General features: G+C 43.6%; 2 protein-coding genes across 5 annotated transcripts in view; one reads left to right on the top strand and one right to left on the bottom strand.

The window, feature by feature from the left end:
* Window positions 1-22,839, bottom strand: part of LOC125948786 (uncharacterized) — a 154,945-nt gene that overhangs the window by 86,040 nt on the left and 46,066 nt on the right. The gene's annotated exons all lie outside the window — the stretch shown is intronic.
* LOC125948789 (uncharacterized) lies at window positions 15,037-21,641 on the top strand. The gene is made up of 2 exons (XM_049675192.1): window positions 15,037-15,271; window positions 19,917-21,641. Exons 1-2 carry the CDS (start codon window positions 15,255-15,257, stop codon window positions 21,421-21,423), a joined length of 1,524 nt encoding a protein of 507 aa, XP_049531149.1. The 5' UTR covers window positions 15,037-15,254; the 3' UTR covers window positions 21,424-21,641.

Genomic DNA, 22,839 nt, shown 5'->3' with positions numbered 1-22,839 from the left:
GCACGCATGCCCGCTGTGTGTGTGTGATTGTGTGTTTCCGTTTATCCGAGATTCCGAGAATCAGGGAAAGCGACGATCCTTTGCAGACGCAAACGATGTGCGTTGCATTCCACGATGAGTGAGTGGGAGCACCTAGGACATTAGTTTCAACCCCCACACTCTTCGTTAGCAGCTCGATGACGTAAGGGATCAGCTTAAGCAACGGAACGACTGATGTAACGCGCCTGAACATCTCCTTGGCATTCACCGAATGTTTTTTCCCAGTATTGTTGTTTAATTACTTCGTTTAACTATGAAGAAAATAAAAGAAGACGCTCTCCGTGAAGCAATCCGTGAAACAAAAGCGAAAACTAATTAAAGTGTAATGCAGATCCTTTTTCAGCAAAAGTTTTCGATCTATTCGCCGAAACAGATTTGCCTGCACCAGAAGTGAGTTTCGCAAACACACACACACACACCAATCGTCTAGCGACAGCTAGCAGCAGAGATGATGAAAGATAAAAGAAGAAACCCCCGGTAGAACCACCGGAAGCGGTAGAACTGGATGACTGGACTGGTGGCAAAGGTAAAGACCGGTGCCTTCCATGCCCAACCCCCATCGCAATCGCCTTCTCCACTAATGAATCAGAAGCAGGAAAACAATGCGTCTGCAGACGTACAAATATGCCGCTGCCGCTATTGCTGCTGCTTCACCGGAACTCCCGGAACTACACTGGTTCATAGTTTCCAGTTCTTACCGGATCCACCGGTGCCTAGGCTGAAGATAATGGCACCCGAATGCAGACTTCTCTCCACTCTAATGATCCGCCCGTTGGCTCATGGAAGGAAGGATTTGCATATCGTGAAGCTGTCGTAGGACGCACAAGACGGCGACAAAACAAACTGGCCAGCCAAAAACGCCAGGTTCGACTTAAGGTAACGTTCTTGCCCCAAAAGCGGTGTGGTTTGTTGGTCCTTTTTGGCCGCCAATGGTGGTGGAAGGAATAGATTTGCAATCGGATTGCAGTACTTTTGGTGGTCCAAATGGTGGTCCAATCGGGCGGCACCTCTTTCTGTTTTCGATTGTTTGTGATTGCATATTGACTTTCCGGCTGGAAGGCAAGGAGGCTGACTCAATGGCTTTTCCGAGAGTTATCGTTGCTGGCAAATAGTCGAAGGCGGGGGCAAAGCGCAAAAGTTGGGCTTTCGGTTGGCGGAGTTTTTCGATTTTGCACCTTTTCTGCCTCCGTGTGTTGTGTTTCATCTTCGCGCCTTCAGTTCTTCTGCATATTGTCTGTTTGACAAAGGAGAACACTTTCGCATCGCTAAGCAGCTTCCCATAAATTTGCAGAGTTTTGAGTTGGAAAAACTTGCCATTTCGCATTTCTTTTTTTGTGAATCTTGCACAAAATGCATACAGAACAGAGAGAGAGAGAGAGAGTTTGTTCGTTTGTGGACTGCTTGTCGGCGGAAGGGGATCCGGTTCCTGCTCGGTGGAAGGCGCGATGGGACGCGAGCTACATAATCAACGCGAACGCGAACGTTTTTTGCTACTAACGAGCCGGTTCACCTTTCGTTCTTCGCGGCGTCCATGAACATGCAACAGCGCATCCCGGGGGGTCAGGTGAACCGTGCGCGAGCATTTATGCTCGGTATACTATACTCGCCTGCAGGATGTAGTGACTGGAATGGAGAATGCAGATGCAGAGAACGGTGCATATCTGCGAGCCAAATTGTTTCAGTTCGTTATCGTTCCGCCATTTTGTCCGCAGGGCAAAGTTTTGCGTTGTTATCGAAACTAGATAAATGTAAATCAGAGACCATTATTCAGTTGCAACAACTAGTCGCACCGAAGGGACCGAACCGACTGATGTTAATAGCGTGAGTTAGTTATTCTCAAACTAATGGCTCTTAAAAACGAAGCCGAACGAAGGATTTTTATACTGAAATCCTTGGAAATAGGAAAACTAAACGATTGTTGCACCGCGAGAATTCTCAACGAACACTTCAAGGTGGCGTACCACCAAGGGAACTACCGGATTGTACGCTATCAATGGTCGGCACTTACCCAGAAGAACATCAAATCATCCACGACGACCACGAGCACACACATACGCACACAGACAACGTTCTCAGCTGGAGCAGCAGCTACCCGGGTATTGATTTTGGACCGGTTTCTCTCGTCTCCCGGATCGATTTCATGGAATATGCTTTTCATTGCCTTTTGTCGCAAATCCAGTCCACACAGTGCCATCATGTCTGTTTCCCTCTTGGTCTCTCTCGCTCTCTCTCTCTGGGATTCTCGGATTCAACTCGGACTCGTCCGATCCTCGCATCTCTCGGTTCGCGTTTGTACCGCGACAATTGTGCTGCATCATAATTCATTGCAGGTTCACCGTCAGCAGCATCCGCGAGTGTGTGTGTGTGTGTGTGTGTATCTGTTGGGGCAGGAGGTGTCTTCATCATTCCATCCGGATCTGCCACGGCCACACTGGAACTTACGGGTACGATATCCCGGAATCCGTTACAAAACCACCAACCGGTCCTCGGACGAGGTGGAAGCCAAGCGCGGCTATGGTAGTGTCCGGTGCCTCGTGCCGGATCACCATGGAAACGGCACAAATCCAAATATCATGCTACACCGGCAATACACACACACACACACGTTCTCATACAGAAGCGCTATGATGGTCCAGATCCTCCCGGTAAGGGCATTTCCGAAAAGGGCAGGGCAGTCGGGTTGCACTTTGGAAATTGACTTCGAAACACCCGTATCAACTGTGTATGTGTGTGTGTGTGTGTGTGTGCTGTTGAAGGGCAAGTGCCACTACCCCAGCCCTTACTTCTCCTCCTCCTCCTTCTCCTCCTGCTCCTGGTGGACTGGTCTACCAGGATTGCGAACCCGAGCCATCATTGTCCAACGGTATCGCGGATCGGAAGAGATTTTACCAATTTTGTACAAAACTAGGACTGGTTCGAGGACAGTATGTGTGTGTGTGTGTGTGTGTGTGTGTGTGTGTGTGTGTGTGTGTGTGTGTGTGTGTGTGTGTGTGTGTGTGTGTGTGTGTGTGTGTGTGTGTGTGTGTGTGTGTGTGTGTGTGTGTGTGTGTGTGTGTGTGTGTGTGTGTGTGTGTGTGTGTGTGTGTGTGTGTGTGTGTGTGTGTGTGTGTGTGTGTGTGTGTGTGTGTGTGTGTGTGTGTGTGTGTGTGTGTGTGTGTGTGTGTGTGTTTGTGTATAGCGATAGCATATCGACCACCGTCAACACCGTTAGGTCGTGGATATGGCACAGTAGCGGCATCAAAATGGAATTGGGTCTAACAGTTCACAATCAGGTCACTTTCCGTGAGTGCTTTCCACACAGCAGGTCTCGGGGTGTCTTTTCCTTCGCTATGCTATTGATAGTAACCACTCATACCGCGGCTAGCCCCTGGCCTGGTGGACAGTTGCTGCAGCAGATACCGACGACAAAATGATGAAATCCTATCAGATGGTTGATCTCCTTCTTGGAGAATTCAATTCGGGTATACAAACCGAATATTCCCGAGCTCCTCAAGTAGTTGACGAGAGTGAGAAGTCCACTCAAACCAGGTGAACAATATAGTATATAATTATAGTTTTGTTTTGGTTGAGAAGCTGTGTAGAAGTAATCTAAAAAAGGAACATCAACAAAAGTCGCCCAACAGAGAGAAGACAGGCAAGAAGGATTTCCATCATATTGTAAACATTCTAACAAACTATTTAAACAATTACTACCATATTGAATCAAGCGAGTTTATTTGATCGACAAGATGATCCAATAAACATTGTTTTAACTTCATCTCTACTCTGTAAATCTATGTCGAGTACTAGAAAAACTAATCTGGCAAGTTGGAATAGAAATTTGCCCCCAGAGCTAGTCTATGCATCGAACAGACTTAACTGTTTCGTTGAGTTTAACTAACCACATCAGTGATATCAGAGTGATATAGCTGCCAACGGCAGCATTACACAACAGAAAATTACTACAAGGCAATGACCACACCATACATCGTGGAGAAGTCGTATCGAGATTGAAATTACACAAATTACTACTAGCCGCTTGGCCCAGTAGTCCACTTAAGGTTGGAGGTGAGGGTAGAAACTGTTGAAACAATAACAAAACATGTGCCGAGTACGGACACACAGGGCACCCCCTTGAATTTCCTCTCAAAAAGGACATTAACCCTGACCAAAACGCGGGGGGTGTCTAGGGGTGTTGGAAACTTTTGCACCAAAAAGGACCACCGGGAATGGAAAAACATCCATGGGCATTCAGGACGTCACGTGCCGGGGTTTTGTTCCCTTCTCCGTTACCCCCGTTCTACCACCAAAAGATCAAAGACGTTCCATCACCGGAAAGAGTGCAGCACCGTCGTCTTCTGGCCTTTTCGTCAAGGATCGTTACCGGGCACTATCGGAAGGATACGAGGAAGGTAGGGCTCCGTTAACCACAGGGAGCAAATGGTAGAATAACAATGGTTTGCACCACCACCAACTGCCTGCTTGCTACAACAATGAGAGACCGTCGGTGTGCGGAGTATGGTAATGAAAACAATGCGTCCGACACCAGATAATGCAGGATCTACCAGGCTGAGCGAAGGCGTGTCTTCTGACTGACTTCAAACGAACGTCGGTTCGAGTGCTCGGTCAAATCGGGCGATCAAGCATGGTGTGAGTTGAGGAACGTTGGTAAGAGAGAGAGTGAAAGGAGCTTCTCTTTCAATTCCAGGACGGTTTTTTGGAGCAGCTACAGCAAACAGGAACACTCACACCACACTCACAAACGGGCAATGTGCCGCCGTAGTTTGTACCATTGTTTGGATTGTGCAAACTGTTCACGCAAGCTGTTGTAGGGATTGGCGTGGCAAATTCATTAAAAAAAAGAAGATACAATAAAAAGGATCATCCTGTCAGTCGGATCGCAATGGGCGAGTACGAAAGATCGGGCGAGACAATGAAAGGAAATGGCACCCTTGCTTCTATTCGTTTCATTGCAAACGCCTTCTAAGGTACAGAGAATAGTGTAGCTGGAACCTGGGTGGATATGAAAAGCTCATGAAATCTCCCTCCTGACTGGGCTTGACAGCCCCTGCTGTCCGGAGAGTAATGCTATTGCAGCAAGATTAAATCTCGCGCTAACTCGATTAAGGTTCGCTCCCGAACAGAGTGCAACAGAGCGGGGGAGGGTTTGCCGGTATTCCCCAAGCATAGATAGGGCTGGACGTAAACGGAAGCATCCAATCGAGAATTGTTTGAAGAGAAAAAAAATTAAACTTGGATTACTTTCACCTCGTCCAACTGTTTACGAATGAGTTCCGTGTGTATCTAGGCATTTCCGGTTGTAAAAAAAAGTGGGAAAAGCTGCTCACAAACTAGATTGCTGTATGTTATGATTTTAGTTTTCTGGGGTGGCTCCTTCATGTCTTTAGGGCCCATAAGTGAAATTAAATTTTGCATACGGCATGATTCTCGCTATCGACAAGAGATGTTAGTATGCCAACTGAAATGAAGTTGGGATGTTATTTTAATATTGTTAATGCGTCAGCGTACGTGACAATCCCAGACTGCCCGTACATTGCCGTAATTAAATACATGCATTTTAAAAAGCGCAACCACAGCTCAATATTATTACACATTACGTGTATGAAAACACGAGTTCATTATAGACGTACTGGCGAAGTCACAGCCTTTTGTACGAGCTTCGGCTCGCTAATGGCCACAATCTGCCTGCATAGAATGATATCGATTGTACTAAGTAATGTAGCATAGAAAAAAGGAACGCACATCCATTGCGCACTGCTTGCATTAATAGAAAAATCCCGGGCTCACTGCTGAACAATCAGCGGCGCAGCGCATGTGGTCCCTCTGCCACGAGTGTCTCTTAGTGCTCCCAGTGAGCTCAAAGCTTCATCTTCTACCACCATCGGGCGGAGTGATGATGAAAGAGCCTTTTTCCGGCTGTCACCTAGATAACGGAGTACCATTCCCACGACCTTCCCGTCCCGAGGGGAAAAGATTCCTCGGTGCGAAATGTCAACTAAGGCGAGGGGAGTAATGTGAATTATAAAAAAAATGCCAGCACCATAGGGAGAATGGAAATGGAAATGGAAAAGAAAAAGCAGAGAAAGCGCTCGAGAAAAACCTCAAGCATTTTCCCATCGCTTTTCCCCGTCTTTTAGCCCGGCCATTCACCGGAAGCACCAGGGGAGCGGATCTGTGCTACTTCTACGTTCAATCTTGCGTTGAATCCTGCTCCTGCGGGGGTTTACCCTCTTGTTCTGGGTCGTGCACGTCTTGCCGAGGGGGTCGAGGGCAAAAGTCGAAGTGGATAAATAATAAACTCAACGCCTTGGCCTGAAGTGAACGTTAACCAACGAACACACCGAAGAAGGTGTGACATACGCTTACCTTTGCCACTTGGTGGTGGGATCGACCTCGAGGTAGCAAACAGAACTACCCGAAATATCCCGAAAGGTGGGACAAATGGTCGCCTGAACAGTGGCGTGTACCAATCGTGGCGAAGTGTTTTCCAAACAGAGCTTACGGAACCGAAATGCACAGAACAGAACCGGATAGCACTAGCTGGTTTTCGCTTCGAATTAAGGTTAGAACAGTGCGCAAAAGTACTTAAAGATTGTTTCTATTGTAGCGTGTGTTGAAAACTGAGTGTACCAATCGATAAATATACCAACAACAGTCTCCTTTTGCCATCACGCAGTTTACATGTAAAGCCATGCCTGCTGACATTTCAACTCGCGCAAACTAAGGAAGTGAGGGAATGCCGTTAACTGACTGTCTTACTGTAACTCAAAAACGACTAACTTTATAATAAACGAAGCACTGCAAGGAGAAGAAAGCGAATGAAGGGGATTTAAAATTGTTCTTGAATAATGTTTTGAATATTTTTAGTACAAACTGGAGGAAAAACAAGGTAGAATTAAACACATTCTAACGGCCTTGTAACGATTGAATTTGATCTCAAAAATGTAGTGATTAATTTCGAAAATTTTAATGATTTAATTCTTTTTTTTGTTAGTCTTAGAGCTGCTTTACTTAATGCTCTCTTGGGATTCAGGTTTAACGCTTTGCACGATCCAATGAAGGCAATGACTAATCCCTTTAACGTGTTGTAGACTTTATCGGCTAAATTATTTATTGTTAATGAACTGTTTGCACCAACCAAAGAATTGAAAACTAAAAGACACCAAATTATAATGCAGTTTTCGTATTTAAAAGCTCTTCAATTGAGCGATCTGGACAATAAACCAGGATATACATACGACGGAAAATTATGTTCATTAGGCGCGTTATATTAAATTGACAAAAAAGTAATAACGGCAAATTTCAAGTTCATTTATTGTTTTTAACCTCCTTATCACAACAAGCAGGATTAGACAAGTTAAGAGAACTTTGTGTTTTTATATAAATGTAACACATAAAATTATAAAATTTTCCTCATAAATCTGTGTGTAATCAGATAAGTCAATTTGAGGATGAGCAAAAACATATAATTGCGTGTAATTATGTTGATAACATGTGGCAAGCCGTTATCCCCTTTCCAAACGGAAAACTCGCTCGATTTATGTTCTAGGAAATACAGTTGTTTACTCGTGAGCATCCTTGCCGGCGTTGTCTGGCGTATTACGGCGATGAACTTAGCCTTTTCGATACACTGCTCTCGATACCGCCTAATGCTTTGTCGGCCAACAACATATAGGCCTCCCTCGGTAGGCGTTTGTTTTGTAACAGTTTCATCGTTCGAACCGTTTAATGCCTCATATCTTTAACACCACTCCGCCTTCTACGCCACCATCACCGAGCCTGTCATTGCCATTCATGGCGCGGCATTAAATGAAAAACGATACGATAAAAGCATATCACTCCGGTGGAGCCGCACCGTGTTCGCCTGGAAGACTCAGAGCAGCCTCCCTGCTCCGTGGGCAGGATCGTATGTCATATACTCGTTCGGTTTGATCCGAGATCCGAGTAGACCTCGCATCCTCCGGCCAAGCAGAACCGAACGCTAACGTGATTAATTAACGATAGGATGCTGACACAGACTGGACTGCCTGTATGGAAGGGGCCACTCTACGGATTGGAGAGAGCTAGTATGACCCAGAAAAAAAAAACAACAACAACACACGAGTCCCCCTTTTAGCACTACACATCGTCCTCGGTAAACAAACCAACCGCCCGGCCAATCGCCAATCATGCGTATCCTTCCAGAGGGCACCGTGCGCATAATGTTCGAACTCGGCTTCATTATTTTAGCCCAAACTCCCTTCCCGGTTCGACCGGTTGATGAATTTCGCGCCTGAAACCCACGCGCCACCACCGGGCTAATGAAGTTCATCAGCACCGCCAGGGATATGTACGGTTGAGCCATTTTATTACATTTATTATCTTGTGTTTGCGTAGCACCGGACGCTCCAAGCAGCTCCACCGGATCGATCGCTCTCGGCCATCTGGTCGCACCCCGCACCACCCTCCCCTCAACCCTCCCTAAAAACTAGTGGCGGTAATGCGCGGCATAAGTGCTGACGAGCGATTATATCCTTCAGCGCGGTCGAACGATCTGCTTAGTTTGGCATTTTCAAGGTGGTGTTCGTATCCTGCCGCTGCTTGGCCGAACCACACCACACTACGCCACGTGCCTAAGCGGCGCTTGGATCCATTGCCATCGCCACTACGGGGTTGGGGTGTTTTTTTTATGAAAAACGAGACTCCACTCCAGCACGGTATTTGCCTTCTGCTGATGGTGATGATGATCGCGATAATACCGACGACGGTGAGAGGATAACGAAAGGCAACAACGTAGGAAGAGAGAGCGAGAAAGAAAAAAAAACACGTAAAAGAAACCGAGCCGGGACCCATAATCTAGCAGTCACCGGGCAGGACTGAGAAGGGGATGATAGTGATTAGAATTTTGCCCATCTGGCAGGCGCCCGATTATCGGGGAGTGCGCTGGTGCCTCCTGGTCCTTGCGCCAAAGGAAGAAGCCAAAGGTAAGCAGATTGCTGCCATGGTATTCCGGCCCCGGCAATCAATTGATATTCATGAGGACCAAAGGAAGCGCTAGTGTCGAGTAGGCAAGCTGGGAGTAGGCAGGGATGTGAGGGGCTTGCGTGATTCACGATGCTACGTCCTATGGCAAGCCTTATCTATGCAGCGTTTTCACCTAGAATCTCCACGTTCTAGCGCCACGAGAACGGTGCGAATTTTTGGGGGCCTCTGGCAACCTGGCTCGTCTCGAAAGATAGGGTCCCTTCCCTATGCCCTACTCTCTCGGTGTTGCTTTAGTGCTTCTGTTGGCGCTGCTGCTGCGGCATATGTTTTGTTTGAAAATAATAATAAAAAGGGAAGAAAAATCCCTAAACCCAACATTGCAGTCGCAGCATATTCGGCGGTCGGTTTGCGGTCACAAAACGGTTTGCACGCACACGCCAGCCCCGGGCACGGGCACGGGCCCTGGGAAAGGTATGGTAAATCTGGCGAACAAAAACCATAAAAACCATACCGGAGCGCACGTTGTGCATCGATACGATAAATCAGTATCGGAAGCATCGGGCAAAACATATTGCTGTTTACGCTACTGGCAGTCGGAATCGCCGAAAAGGAAAACGGATCTACCGTGGGGTGGGCAAGAAACCGAAATCTCGCATAAAGCATAAAAAGGGTGGGCATATTGCGCGAATGTACGATGGGGCCCCCCCCCTCTGCCGAGGGAGAGGGTTTGAGAAAGGTTTTCCCGGTGCCATAAATTACAATAACACATAATTGGTGAAAGATGACGACGACGACGACCGGGGGCGGTTTCTCTCTTTTGGTTGTTTGTGTGTAGGAAGAGCAATCGTTGCGAATACAATTAAGAATTTAAATTATTTATGTTTTCCATTTCGAGTTGCGCCATTCGGTCTGATAGTATTATGGCCGGGATGGTCAATAGTTGGGACGTAATTGCTTGTTCGCAACGTAACGCAACGAGTGACCACTCGTGTTCGTGTGTTGTATGGTGTGGTCCGGTGACAGTTTAAAACTAAATTTGGTCCTGACCGCTCACCACCGGGCTCCGCACCCGCAGGCCTGCACGTTGATTGATTTTAGTTACTCACTCGCCACATAACAACTTGTGGCAACTTGTGGTTGACCGGGACCATCTCGTGAGTTGGGTGTCCACATTAGGGCATTTCAATCCAGTCACGTCCCATGCACCCCGGCTCGGTTCGGTTCGGCTCTCACTTCACCACCTGACTCCCGTCGTCTCCCGTTTCGCTTGCTCACCGCGGAACCCAAAACTGTGTCACACTTTGCATACAATGTCGATGACATTTGCAGCCGCCTCCACGCTGGACACCACGCTGGACAAACACACAAACACACGCAGAACGAATGAAAAGAGAATTAAGGTTTTGAGTGAGGTTTTTTGTTTGGGTTTTGTGGCGGGGTGGTTGAAGAGGAGAGAAAATACCGTTTCACGCAATTCCATTTCGAACGATTCCCATAACAGTAGCAGCGGCAGCAGCAGCAGCTTACAACAGTTGTGGGAAGTAGTTAAGGGCATATCACATATGTTGCAGTGCACACGACATGACTGATGCCGGGATGCCGAGTACAAGTCGTTAGTCGGTGGTTACGGTGTGCTCGCTAGGAACGTTTGGGCATAAATACTCGAGAGTATTCATTGCTGAACATTGCCTATTACATTCCAATTACCTGCTGGAGTGCAACGTGCGCATGAGCGGGGACAACATTTCATTCAATTTCCATTCCGCCGACAGACGCAAACAAGATTGACAGAGCGCATATGGATATCGTTGTTCCTGGTTCGTTGGTTTGTTCCTTTTTGTGTTCAAACGCTGTACGTAATGGGCGGACTACTACTAGCGGCTTATAAATACTTGGAAATCATGTGATTTATCGATCTATTTTATGCTTTCATGTTATAGAACTTCAGTTAAGTCTCAATCATCGACTTATTTGCAGAGTTTATCGCCTTATCGCTTATTTCTTTCTCAGTTTTATGATTGTGTATGAGTGAAGAAACGAAACAGATTATGCTTTAATACATTGACTGTACGCAGTGCAACTCTTGCAACTGGGTAAAAAAGAAGACACAAAATAGCTCATCTTGCCTAAAGAATATAAATTTTGGAATGATTCTAAGTCTTAACATAAAGATCACGCGCAGGGCAAACGGAGATGACAAAAGGTGACCATGGTAATAAATTCTTTGCTCAATTTGAATAGATCCTCCATCATTGTTACGCGATAAATGATGAAACCCCTTCTGAAGAACTCCAATCAATCTTTTCCATCGTGTCGGGCGTTCCAAAATGTAACAAAAAGGGATGGAACAGAAAAATTTAAATCTAAATACCAGATACGTTGGTATCGTAAGCAACTAGTGCTTCCGTCTGTGGTTTTCTCTACGTTTTCTTATGCTTCTCGTGTGATATGAACACGCTGAACCTGCTTTATGGCTTCATTCGATCCCATTTCCTTCAATGTTCTGGGGAGGGAAATAAATAAAAAAAGAACCGCTGGCAATGGCGGAATCGCGGTCAGCATCAAGAAACCACGCGCATACACGTCTGACTTGCTGTGCGGTGAGTAACACCGCGGATAAGCTCGGTCTCGGTATCGGGCAGGAGTGTTAAAAAACCCCGAACACGTCCGTGGAATTGTAAATATCTCGACATTTTGATTGATTGATTTACGGCCGTCCGCGGTAATGGTAATGGTGGCCGGGGGAAGCTAGGAAGCAGACGATACAGCGCGGCATGGCTAGTGTTGCGATTTGTCTAAAGGAAGGAAAGGAAAATGGTGCAATCGAAACACGCTGCAATGCACCGAGCTCTGATTTCTGGGGGGTGGAAAACGGAAACGGGAATCCGGATTTTCCCAAATTGAATGATGCAAAGCAAGCATTCCATCCGCCGCGCACCGAACAGTACTCCTGCTAGGAATGCACTCTGATGCGCTCTGATGAAACGGGAAGGTAAACGACTACAAGCGCGGCGTCCATGTTCAATTCCATTGTTTGAATACGAAATCAGCGCTGCAAATAGAGCGCGATGGCTGCAGTGGCACCTGTTGGGTTCAAGGGATCCGGATTGATGCTATCAGTTTTGTTTGTTTCCAATCCATCCAGGTTGCAGATGTGGTCAGGAAAAAGGATTTATTTCAAACAGATTAATTTAATGGCATTATTAGAATTGCCACATTAAAGCCATTGAGCTACTTTAATTTGAGAAAAGGTACTAGAAAACCAAATGGTTGATAATGAAATGCTATTATTAAACAGCGACAGTATTAACTGTCACTAATAGATACGAGTTAGGCAGAGATAAAGCATTTTGGCAAGCTTTTGAAGTTCCTTCTCGAGGGTTTCAAGAGTTCCTTCAAGGACCACATCGACAGCGCAACCTTCATCGACTAAACACTCCCAGGCGAGACGGTTTTCCTCGCACGAATACTGTCTAGACAGTATCAATCAAGCGCTTAGAAGAGGGCAATCTGTGGCTATTGCCACGTGTAATGCTAACGGTGATAACAATTAACTGCGAGACCATTTGGACCATATTACTCGCCATAAGCACGACCCTCATCCATCCTATCCAGAATCCAGCCTCAAAATGAAGTATCTTTAGCATCGCATTGTCCTGCCTACGTACGTGACACAAGTCGCCACAAGCCGTAGTTGGCCTCCATTTCCATTGGAACTCCGCCTCCGTCTTTCGGATCATAATGCTCACACGTAGACATCTGCAGTAACCATCCACCTCCGGACCTTTTCGCAAGACTCCGGAAGGACAATTAACGGAGAATGAGTTTATGGGTCGGGGAATGTTCTGGAGTGGGGGGCGGGTTATGTTCCGGAAATGTTCGCCTATGGCCATCCGGTGCTCTGTTCCTGGATTTTGAATGTTTTTTTTTCTTGCTCCGTTCCAATTTTTCCGGATGAAAATTCCTAAAGCACCCCTTCGTCCGGCAAACGATACTCGGAAAACGAACGATTCCGGTCGTTCCCGTTCGACGGTAGCCAGATAAACTCTTGTGCTCGTGTTCGTTGCCAAAAACCAAAGGTTCGCTTTCAGGAAAAGGTAGCTTGTTTTCGACAAATTTCCAATGAAAACTTTTCCGCTTCACACAAGGAATGTCCGGAGGAAAAGAGAAAGAGAGCGCACGAGGGAATCTTCCAGAGCATCTAGGGAGAGAGAGTCCACCGTTCCAAGGACCAGACCAGACGGTAAATATGCGGAAAATGTGGCGAAACGAAAGAATAATATCGTTTTTCCGTCTGCAAACCGAACGTAATCAAAACCACCAGTTCCGCACCCGAACCAAGGGGAGCAGTCGGTGCAGCTGATGGTGGTGGTGGTGGTGCTGCTGGCTGGTAGATAAAATGACCGCTGCTTTCTCGGAACGGACGATCGTTGGCCATGCGGTGGGGTGGTGCGGCCGAGCCGTAAACAAACCAATAAAAGTGTCATGAAAATGTGATTGAGATTCACCAGATACGTGGCCTAGCATTCCCAGGTCAGGCCAGCCGGGTCGTAACGTCGGATGGTCTAGGCTCGGGGGCAAGGCGAGACAAGTAAAAGAAATGTCCATCGCTTAACCACTCTTTGATTGGTTTGATGCTGGCGGAGCAGGATATTATTATTTGCATTGATACTTCTTCTCGTTTCGCCATTCGCCAAAGGTTATGAGTTCGGTCTCGGTTTCATGGCTCGGTGGAGCCGCTTCATGCTCTTGGCACCGACTCCTGACCAACAGCTAGAGTTGGAAACACTTCAAAGTGTTTCCTTCCATAACCGTTATTCACCTGCACGTGCAATCCAATTTGTTTTCGGTCGATTTTGTTGCGGAATTGATCAATAGGATGAGAGCATTGGATGAACCAGCATTCAAAATTGTTTACAAAATGAAGAGGTTTCAGTTGTGGTATACCATCGAGGATGAGACTGACTCTTTGCCCCGGGGGCAAACCAGAATGGGGAATCCTTGCTCAGAATCCTGTATGTTCATGAAGCATCAGAGCATGTTGGATAGCAACGTAAGGACGCAACATTGCAGTTATCTAGAATTCAGATCATCGTTCACGCGGAACATGAAGTGACCTTTGAATAAGGCAAACCAAATCCAACCGGAATGTGCTGTGCAATATAAGCTGAAGTGGTTTCAATGTTGTGAATGGCTTCCGAAGTGCTTGCAATGTTACAGCCAGTTACTGTGACTGTGTACTGTTGAAATGCTAGTCACTACAGTTACAGCAAATGTAGCATAGAAAAGAATGAAGCATCCTTTCCTTAGAACACAGGTAAAGCAGAGCGTGGTCATTGACTACCGCGAAATGGTGGACCGTCAGGCGCTATGCAAACCACCTTTTCACCACAGCCAAGCACACTCCAGTTTGTGTTCGCTCGCATCTATTTCGTGTTTCTCTTTACAAATCAATTCCGCAACAGATGAGCGCCACGTGTGTGAGACGGCGCACTTCAAAAAAATGCCTCAAACAGTGGCCTCCGCGGATGCTGCGCGGATTCTCCCCGGTGAGCCCCATGGAAAACCGGCGACATTGTCAGTCGGCCAGGAACTAATTATGGCAGTTCCAGGAAATGCATGCATACCATTCAGGAGGCGGCTTTTAATTTTGCAATTTAATTGAAAACACGTTTCCACGGACGCGGCCGCGAACACCGTTTGCAGGCGGCACACGAGTAAGGCCACCGATTAGCATAAGCGGCCGGTTGAAAAGCCCTCATTATAGTACCGGGCGAGTTTCAGTTTTTCGCGCCCCCATCTGCGCGTCTGCGCTCCATTCAGGCGCGAGTTAACGGCCACCCAACGCATCGATGTTGTGATTTGTGTGCATCCGTCGCATCATAACATCGAGTGCATTCCTTCCTCCCACGTTCCTTCCTCTTCTGTTTTCCAAACAAACTGTAACCTAGTTTAAGCGTAAATCAAGCAGTCTGTTAGAGACCCTCACAGAGAACGGAACTCCCTTTGTTTCCCAATAAAATAACCTTTTCACTTAACTGGCGCCCGAATAGGGACCCCTCGAAGACAGTTCAAGTAAAACTAGTGCAACACAAGCAAAGAAAAAATTGCACCATTTTCAACTGTATCGTCATCGTCTCGATATTCCTCGGGAGAAGCAGCCTAGGACCCCTAGTAGGACTACAACCAAAACGGAACCTTCCGAAGCAGCGACACGGCGACTGGCGAGAGGATCCCGAAAGACAAGGACAATGTGGTACCTGTTCCTGTGAGTCTTAAGTATAATTTAAGAAATTTTATAAAACGTGTTACCTAAGTGAAAAGTGACACAAATAGACAGTTTTAAGGACAAATAGAAAGTGTTAATGACAAATAGAAAGTGTTAAGGACGAACAGAAAGTACTAGGGAAGTGACTCAGTGAACAGTATCGAAGTATCCAATTTTTGTTTTTGCAATTTAAATTCACAAACATTTAAATTTTTACCTCTTTCGAAAACAACATATTTAAAAAAAAAAAAACTACATATTTCAAAAAAATCTTTGTACATATTACATATTTTGTATGATCCAACCACCCAAATTAAATAACATGAATCGTCAAGAGTTTATCGAAGTTGGTAAAGTGCCTGATTATGTGAAAGAGTTGCCAATTTTTGAAGGTCACGCAGCTAGTCTGAGTAGATGGATTTTAGAAGTGGAAGGAATTTTAAAGCTATACGAACGTCTTCCAAAACCATCACTCGAGTATTCGATATTGGAAGGCACCATAAGACGGAAAATTAGAGGCGAGGCAGCCGATGTGCTTAACACTAACTGTGTGTCTGGCGATTGGAACACAATCAAGAGAACTCTTCTCCTTTATTATAAGGATAAAAGAGATCTCAAAACCCTTGATTATGAACTAACCATAATCAAGAAGAAGCCATCCGAGTCACTTAGCTGTTATTTTAGCAGAGTAAACGACTTGCAAACAGCTATCGTGACCCAAATTCATGCCGATCCCAAATATGCCGCCAACTATGTAGTGCATATAAATTATTTTAGGGAAAAAGCTTTAGACAGTTTTATTCGTGGTCTGGATAAACCACTCAACTTTTTGTTGAAAAATTATAACCCGCACTCCATCAGTGATGCATTTAATTACTGTTTGGAATTTTATAACATGGATATGCGATCCGCTCCGTTCCATGATAAACCAACACACAACATTCCCAAACCAAGGGATTTACCACAACAACATTTCCCCCATCACCCAAGACATCAATCTAACAATGGTCATGCAAATCGCAATTATGCACACCACAAACCAGGGCCATCTCAACAACAATACCGGTTCCATAACCCAAACACGTATCAGCAAAATGCTTGGCACCAACAGCCAAGACAGCAATCTCCTTGGATTCCACCTAACAATAACATTCCGACTCCAATGGAAGTGGATCCTTCTATTAGATCCAGTTTCAACAAACCTCACGGTCCGCAATATAGTGCGAAACGGCCACGGCCCTCATCGTCACAACAAAAATATCCGCAGCAATGTCACGCTGTGGATATTCAAAACAACTTTCAACCGCCCAACGCATATGCTGATCATCATTTTGAACCGCCCAATGCATATGTTCAACCCGTTGCGCAAACAAATTTTAAACAACCCGACAATAGCCGGTTACAATATGTGCCAAGTTCAAACCCATTGAACGAAACAAATATAAATGGGCAAGAACATTTCAATGTTCAGCCGAATCAGTTCGAAACAAATTTTTTAGACTGGAACGCAAATTGGTAAAACCGTTTCTCCCCTATATCAATTTGCAAACCACTAAGGGAGAATTTCCATTTGTAATAGACACAGGTTCCAACATAAATATTATTTCCACGAAACTCGCATACAACTACATTTTAGCAAAACCGTATCCGATTTCTTCACATACAATAGGAAGTGCAAGCGGCAATTTTAATGCCAATACTGCCATAGACATAAAGTTTTTTGCGCCAAAATGCATACAGTCTTTTCAGTTCATAGTTCACGATTTTCATCCGTTTTTTGTGGGCATAATCGGAACAACTATCTTAAACAGCTTAGATGCCGAAATTTCATTTTTAAACAATACAATGAAAATCACTACAGATGTAGGAACACCATTGGTAATCCCTCTGAAAAAGTACGAGAAGGGAAACCAAAACAATATTGTAGATTTTCGAACTGATCACCTAGAGGACACTGCTAAGAATAAGTTAACTAAGGTTCTAAATGAAAACAAATCTGTTTTTCATGAACCAAACGCACGATTAACGTGTGCCACTAATGTAGAATGTAGAATTAACACTACTGATGATATACCTATACATCAGCGATTGTATCCATACCCTGCAGCATTCGTTGATGAAGTTAACCTTCAAATAAAACAGATGCTACAGGACGGAATAATAAGACCATCTAGATCTCCCTGGACGTCACCCGTATGGGTCGTACCAAAGAAAAACGATGCGTCCGGCAAGCGTAAATTTAGATTAGTTATGGATTACAAAAAGCTTAACGAAAAGACAATTAGCGATCGTTACCCGATTCCAGAAATCGAATATGTGTTAGAACAATTAAAAGGGCAAAAATATTTTTCAACCTTGGATCTCGCATCAGGTTTCCACCAAATAAAGATGCACGATCAAGATATCGAAAAAACTGCATTTTCAGTGAACAACGGTAAATATGAGTTCACACGAATGCCCTTCGGTCTAAAGAATGCTCCGGCAGTGTTCCAAAGAGCATTAGATGATATACTTAGGGAACATATTAGCAAAATATGTTATATTTACATGGATGATGTAATCGTCTTCGGAAAAACGATTGACGAGCATCTAAAGAATCTACATGTAATTCTACAGACGCTCAATTCAGCAAATCTCAAAGTTCAGCTGGATAAGTCAGAATTCATGCATCAAGAAGTAGAATATCTTGGGCATATTGTATCCCAAGAAGGGATAAAACCTAACCCCAAGAAGATAGAGAAAATTAAACAATTTCCTATCCCAATAAGTATAAAAAACTTAAGGTCATTTCTAGGTATGATGAGTTATTATAGGAAGTTTATTAAAGATTATGCAAAGATAGCCAAACCTTTGACAAATTTATTGAAAGGAGACAAGGTTCCATCTACCAAGGAAATCTCACTTTCGTCAGAAGAGATAAAATGTTTCGAAAAATTAAAATCTATACTATGTTCATCAGACATTTTAATATATCCTGATTATAGTCAACCATTTATTCTGACAACAGATGCTTCAAACTATGCGATAGGAGCAGTATTGTCGCAAGGACAAATTGGAAGCGATCGACCAATACATTTTGCATCACGCACATTATGTAAAGCGGAAGAATCATATTCTGTCCCTGAAAAAGAGATGTTAGCCATTAATTGGGCTTTGAAAACATTCCGAAACTATCTCTACGGGGCAAAATTTAAAATTTTAACTGACCACCAACCGCTCACTTACACACTTTCAGCCAAAAATACAAATGCAAAATTGAAAAGATGGAAATCTTATTTGGAAGAACATGATTACGAAATCATTTACAAGCCTGGGAAAACGAATGTAGTAGCCGATGCTTTAAGTCGCATGGTTCTATCTATGACCGCTACGCAACATTCAGCTAATGATAGCGATTCCTTTTACATACCCTCAACCGAAGCACCGATTAACGCCTTTCGGAACCAAGTCGTCTTAGAGGAGGGAGAGGACGTCGTACTTACCACTCACCCTTTCTCAATGTTTAAACGAGTGCATATTAAAATTCAAGACATTAGTCCTCAAAATCTTCTGCATATTTTAAAAACGCATTTTGATCCATCAAAACTAAATGGACTCTACACCAGTGAATTTTTGATGGGTAAAATTCAAGAAGTTTATAAACAGAACTTCAGCCAGCAAAATATTTTGAAAATTCGATTCTCTCAAAAAATGCTAGAAGACGTTGAATCTTCATCAGATCAAATGGATCTTATAGCCAAAGAGCATAATAGAGCACATAGAGGTGTCGAGGAAAACAAACAACAAATTATAAAAAGATTTTATTTCCCAAAGATGTCCTCGAAATTGAAAGGATTTATCAAAAATTGCCAAATATGTAACGAATGCAAATACGATAGGAAACCTATCGATTGTCCATTACAGCAAACACCCCTTCCGAAACAACCCTTCGAGATAGCACACATTGACATTATGTTCTTGGAAAACCATTATTTTCTGACGTATGTCGACAAATTTTCAAGGTTCGCACAAGTGAAAGAAATCGATTCACGTGCCACCGTAGATGTCCTTCCAGTTTTAACGGACATTATTTTGAAGAATAGACCACCCGACATATTAGTCATGGATGGAGAGAAAAGTTTTAGTTCTGGAGAAGTTATCGATTTTTTCAATCTTTATGGAATTAAACCATATGTAACAGCCACTGGAAGAAGTGAAATAAATGGAATTGTTGAAAGATTTCATTCCACCTTATTGGAACTTTATAGGATTACAAAAACAGAAAATCCAGACAAAGGGGTAATTGACCTAATCAACTTATCGGTACATAAATACAACACATCGATACACTCTTGCACAAGGTTCACTCCTATGGAAATTATTACACCTTCAGACGATACACCAACAATTTTAAGTAAAGTTCGCATAAATATTAGCAAAAAACAACATAAGGATATATCGTATCACAACCAATCGCGAGAAGACCGAAAAATATCAAAGGAATCCGATGCTTACATGAAAACCAAACGAAGGCTCAAGCATGTTAAACCGTATAAAAAAATTAATATCGAAAAAGTTAACCGAACTACTGTCACAACTACAGACGGAAAGAGGATACATAAAAACGATTTAAAGATTAAAAAAGAGTAAATATATTTCCTTTCAGATTTTTATGTTGCTGCCAAGGCCAGAATATTTCAATATCCAGTTTGGAAAATATTCCAATAGTTGCATTTAACAGAGGCAACGCGAGAGTAGCAGTAGGGAATAACTACTACATACACCATTTCAATGTAACATCCATACAACGCGAAATTAGAATATTATCTGCTGAATTTAGTTCTCTGGAGGAAACTCAATTTACAACGATAATAGAACAGGAATTCACTAACGCAAATGATATGCTGAAAAATACATTCCCGATCCATAGAGGCAAACGATGGGACACAATAGGCACAGTCTGGAAGTTTATCGCGGGAAGTCCAGACGCCGACGATTTAAGGTTGCTAAATTCCACTATTAATGATCTGATAACCAACAACAATGTACAAGTAAAAATCAATAACGATCTTACACTTCAGCTAACGGAGACACTAGGAAGAGTTAAGGAGGCGCTAAAACTTTCACGAGATACATCGGTAGATCTTTATTCGATCAACATTCTCTTGAACCTTAAATATCTTTCGGAAAAGTTAGGTCTGGTTACTGATAGTATAACTTTAGCTAAATTAGGAGTGACGAATTCACGCATATTAAATAGGAAAGAAGTAGATTTACTAATAAGTGACTTAAGGAAACAAAACCTCCCAATACATACAGTTACAGAAGCATTGTCGTACACAAGGACAAAAATTGCAACCAACAATAATGAAATACTGTTCATAATAAGTTGTCCTAGGCTTACAAACGATTATTATAAGAAAATCGAACTTTATGCTGTAACTAATAATTATAAGAAAGTTCATGTTCCCAACCAATACTACCTTTCCCTCGAATCCCAATTTTACATAATACCCAATGTCGAGAAACTTATATACGACATCAAGGACTTGCAACGAGACGATGCTAAATGCATTCCCGCACTACTACAAGGAGAAACAGCCCTTTGCGACTACGTGTCGAATCCAGCAAAAACCGAAATCATCCATTTGGATATGAATCATCTAATTATCGATGCAGTCAGTACTTTCACCTTAAAAACCACATGCGGCGTTAAAAGAAGAAACTTGACGGGTTCATTCCTAATAACCTACGAAGAATGCAATATCTTCATTGATGAAAAACTGATCTCCAACAATAAGACAGAGATGTTTGGATCACCATTGAACCTGCCAATCTACGGTATCAAAATCACCCCACAAAATTCCGTAGTCAATCTAAGTCTGGAACACCTACATTCACTGCACAAAGAACTTAGAAATGAAATGCAGAAAATTAAACTAGAAACCAACAGCATCAAATGGAATGGGTTTCATACCACTATTATCAGTCTGCCTGTGATACTGATTATTATCTCTTGCATCTACATCTGTATGAAACTGTGGAAAAAAAGAACAGTCATCAATATTCACCAGCCATCAATGCCAAACCAAGCATCTAACAACGAACCCGACGAGCATAACTACAACGAACCCACGATGATGCATGTGTTTCGGACGGAGCCTCAACAGTAGAGGGGGGCAAGTTAACGGCCACCCAACGCATCGATGTTGTGATTTGTGTGCATCCGTCGCATCATAACATCGAGTGCATTCCTTCCTCCCACGTTCCTTCCTCTTCTGTTTTCCAAACAAACTGTAACCTAGTTTAAGCGTAAATCAAGCAGTCTGTTAGAGACCCTCACAGAGAACGGAACTCCCTTTGTTTCCCAATAAAATAACCTTTTCACTTAACTCGCGCCAGCAACATGCTCGATTAGCATAATCGACACTGGATTCTTTTTTTCTCTTCTTAACCGTCACACGATGAGCCGAGCTAGGCCCCGGCTGGTTGGTTAGTGGAAGGAAATGGGTAATGATGTGGGCAATTCGAAGGACATCACCTTGAGAGGCTCTTGGTGTGGGTTCAAGTTTGGCGCGGGCGTGCTACACTTTTCGTTAGCAGAAGCGTTTTCCATGAATTTGGAGGGGTGGATTGATATCTTCATCAACCTAACCCCCGGCTTGATTCGTTGGAAATTTTTTGAAAGTACTCTTACTTCGAGGATCGTCGTCGAGTTTCCCGACGGGTAGTTAGAAAAGAGGTCATAGCGATGAGGTGCAATGTAATGCCACGAATGGTTTGTGAAAAACGAACCTTTTATCCGATATTTTTGTGCACGATTTCAGCACTAGAGCCTTGCAATCATAATTGTGTAATGTTCGTTTTGCTTTATTTTTCTATCCTTTTTCAGACCTGTTAGTCAACATGCCTAATATTATTATAGACATAACATTACTATTCTATCGTTATGTTGGATCATTTATCTGTTATAATGAATTATAGTAATGTTATGTCTATAATAATATTAGGTTAAAATATCTTAAACAGTTTGTATAGTTTTCAAAACACAACTACAAGCAATGCTACACAAATCATACTGATAACCTTCATATTTTATTGTTTATATTTCAAAATTTGATTGAATGTACAATTGATGGCATTGCGATAAGTTGTCAGATAAAAAATTACCATAAGTGGATTTGAGGATTTCAACTAAACCAGCTAAACCCTGAACTGAATCACAGCGTCAAAAATGTTTACAGCAACTGTTATGCTATATTCAATTGCAATAGGTACTATTCCTGAACTTCCCCACCACAATATACCTTCAACAAAGGACTTCCACACAAAACAATCACAACAAATACGGTGCCACGGTATTGTGCAAGCTTTCAGATTATTTATTATACACTCGCGCGCACACATACAAACACATTGCCTGCATTGTTGTGCAGAGTGAATCAGACCGATGCACCTTTTTGGTGCAGATTAGTCCTATCGATCCATTCCATTATTGTATGGATTCTAACTTCCAGCGCCCAACGGCCCAACTCGGTGCGGACACACCGCGCCCGGCAACAGTGAAATGAGTAATGAAACCTTAAATC

Source organism: Anopheles darlingi, chromosome 2 (assembly GCF_943734745.1).
Source record: "Anopheles darlingi chromosome 2, idAnoDarlMG_H_01, whole genome shotgun sequence".
NCBI lineage: Eukaryota > Metazoa > Arthropoda > Insecta > Diptera > Culicidae > Anopheles > Anopheles darlingi.
This window is presented reverse-complemented; position numbering and strand designations above follow the sequence as displayed.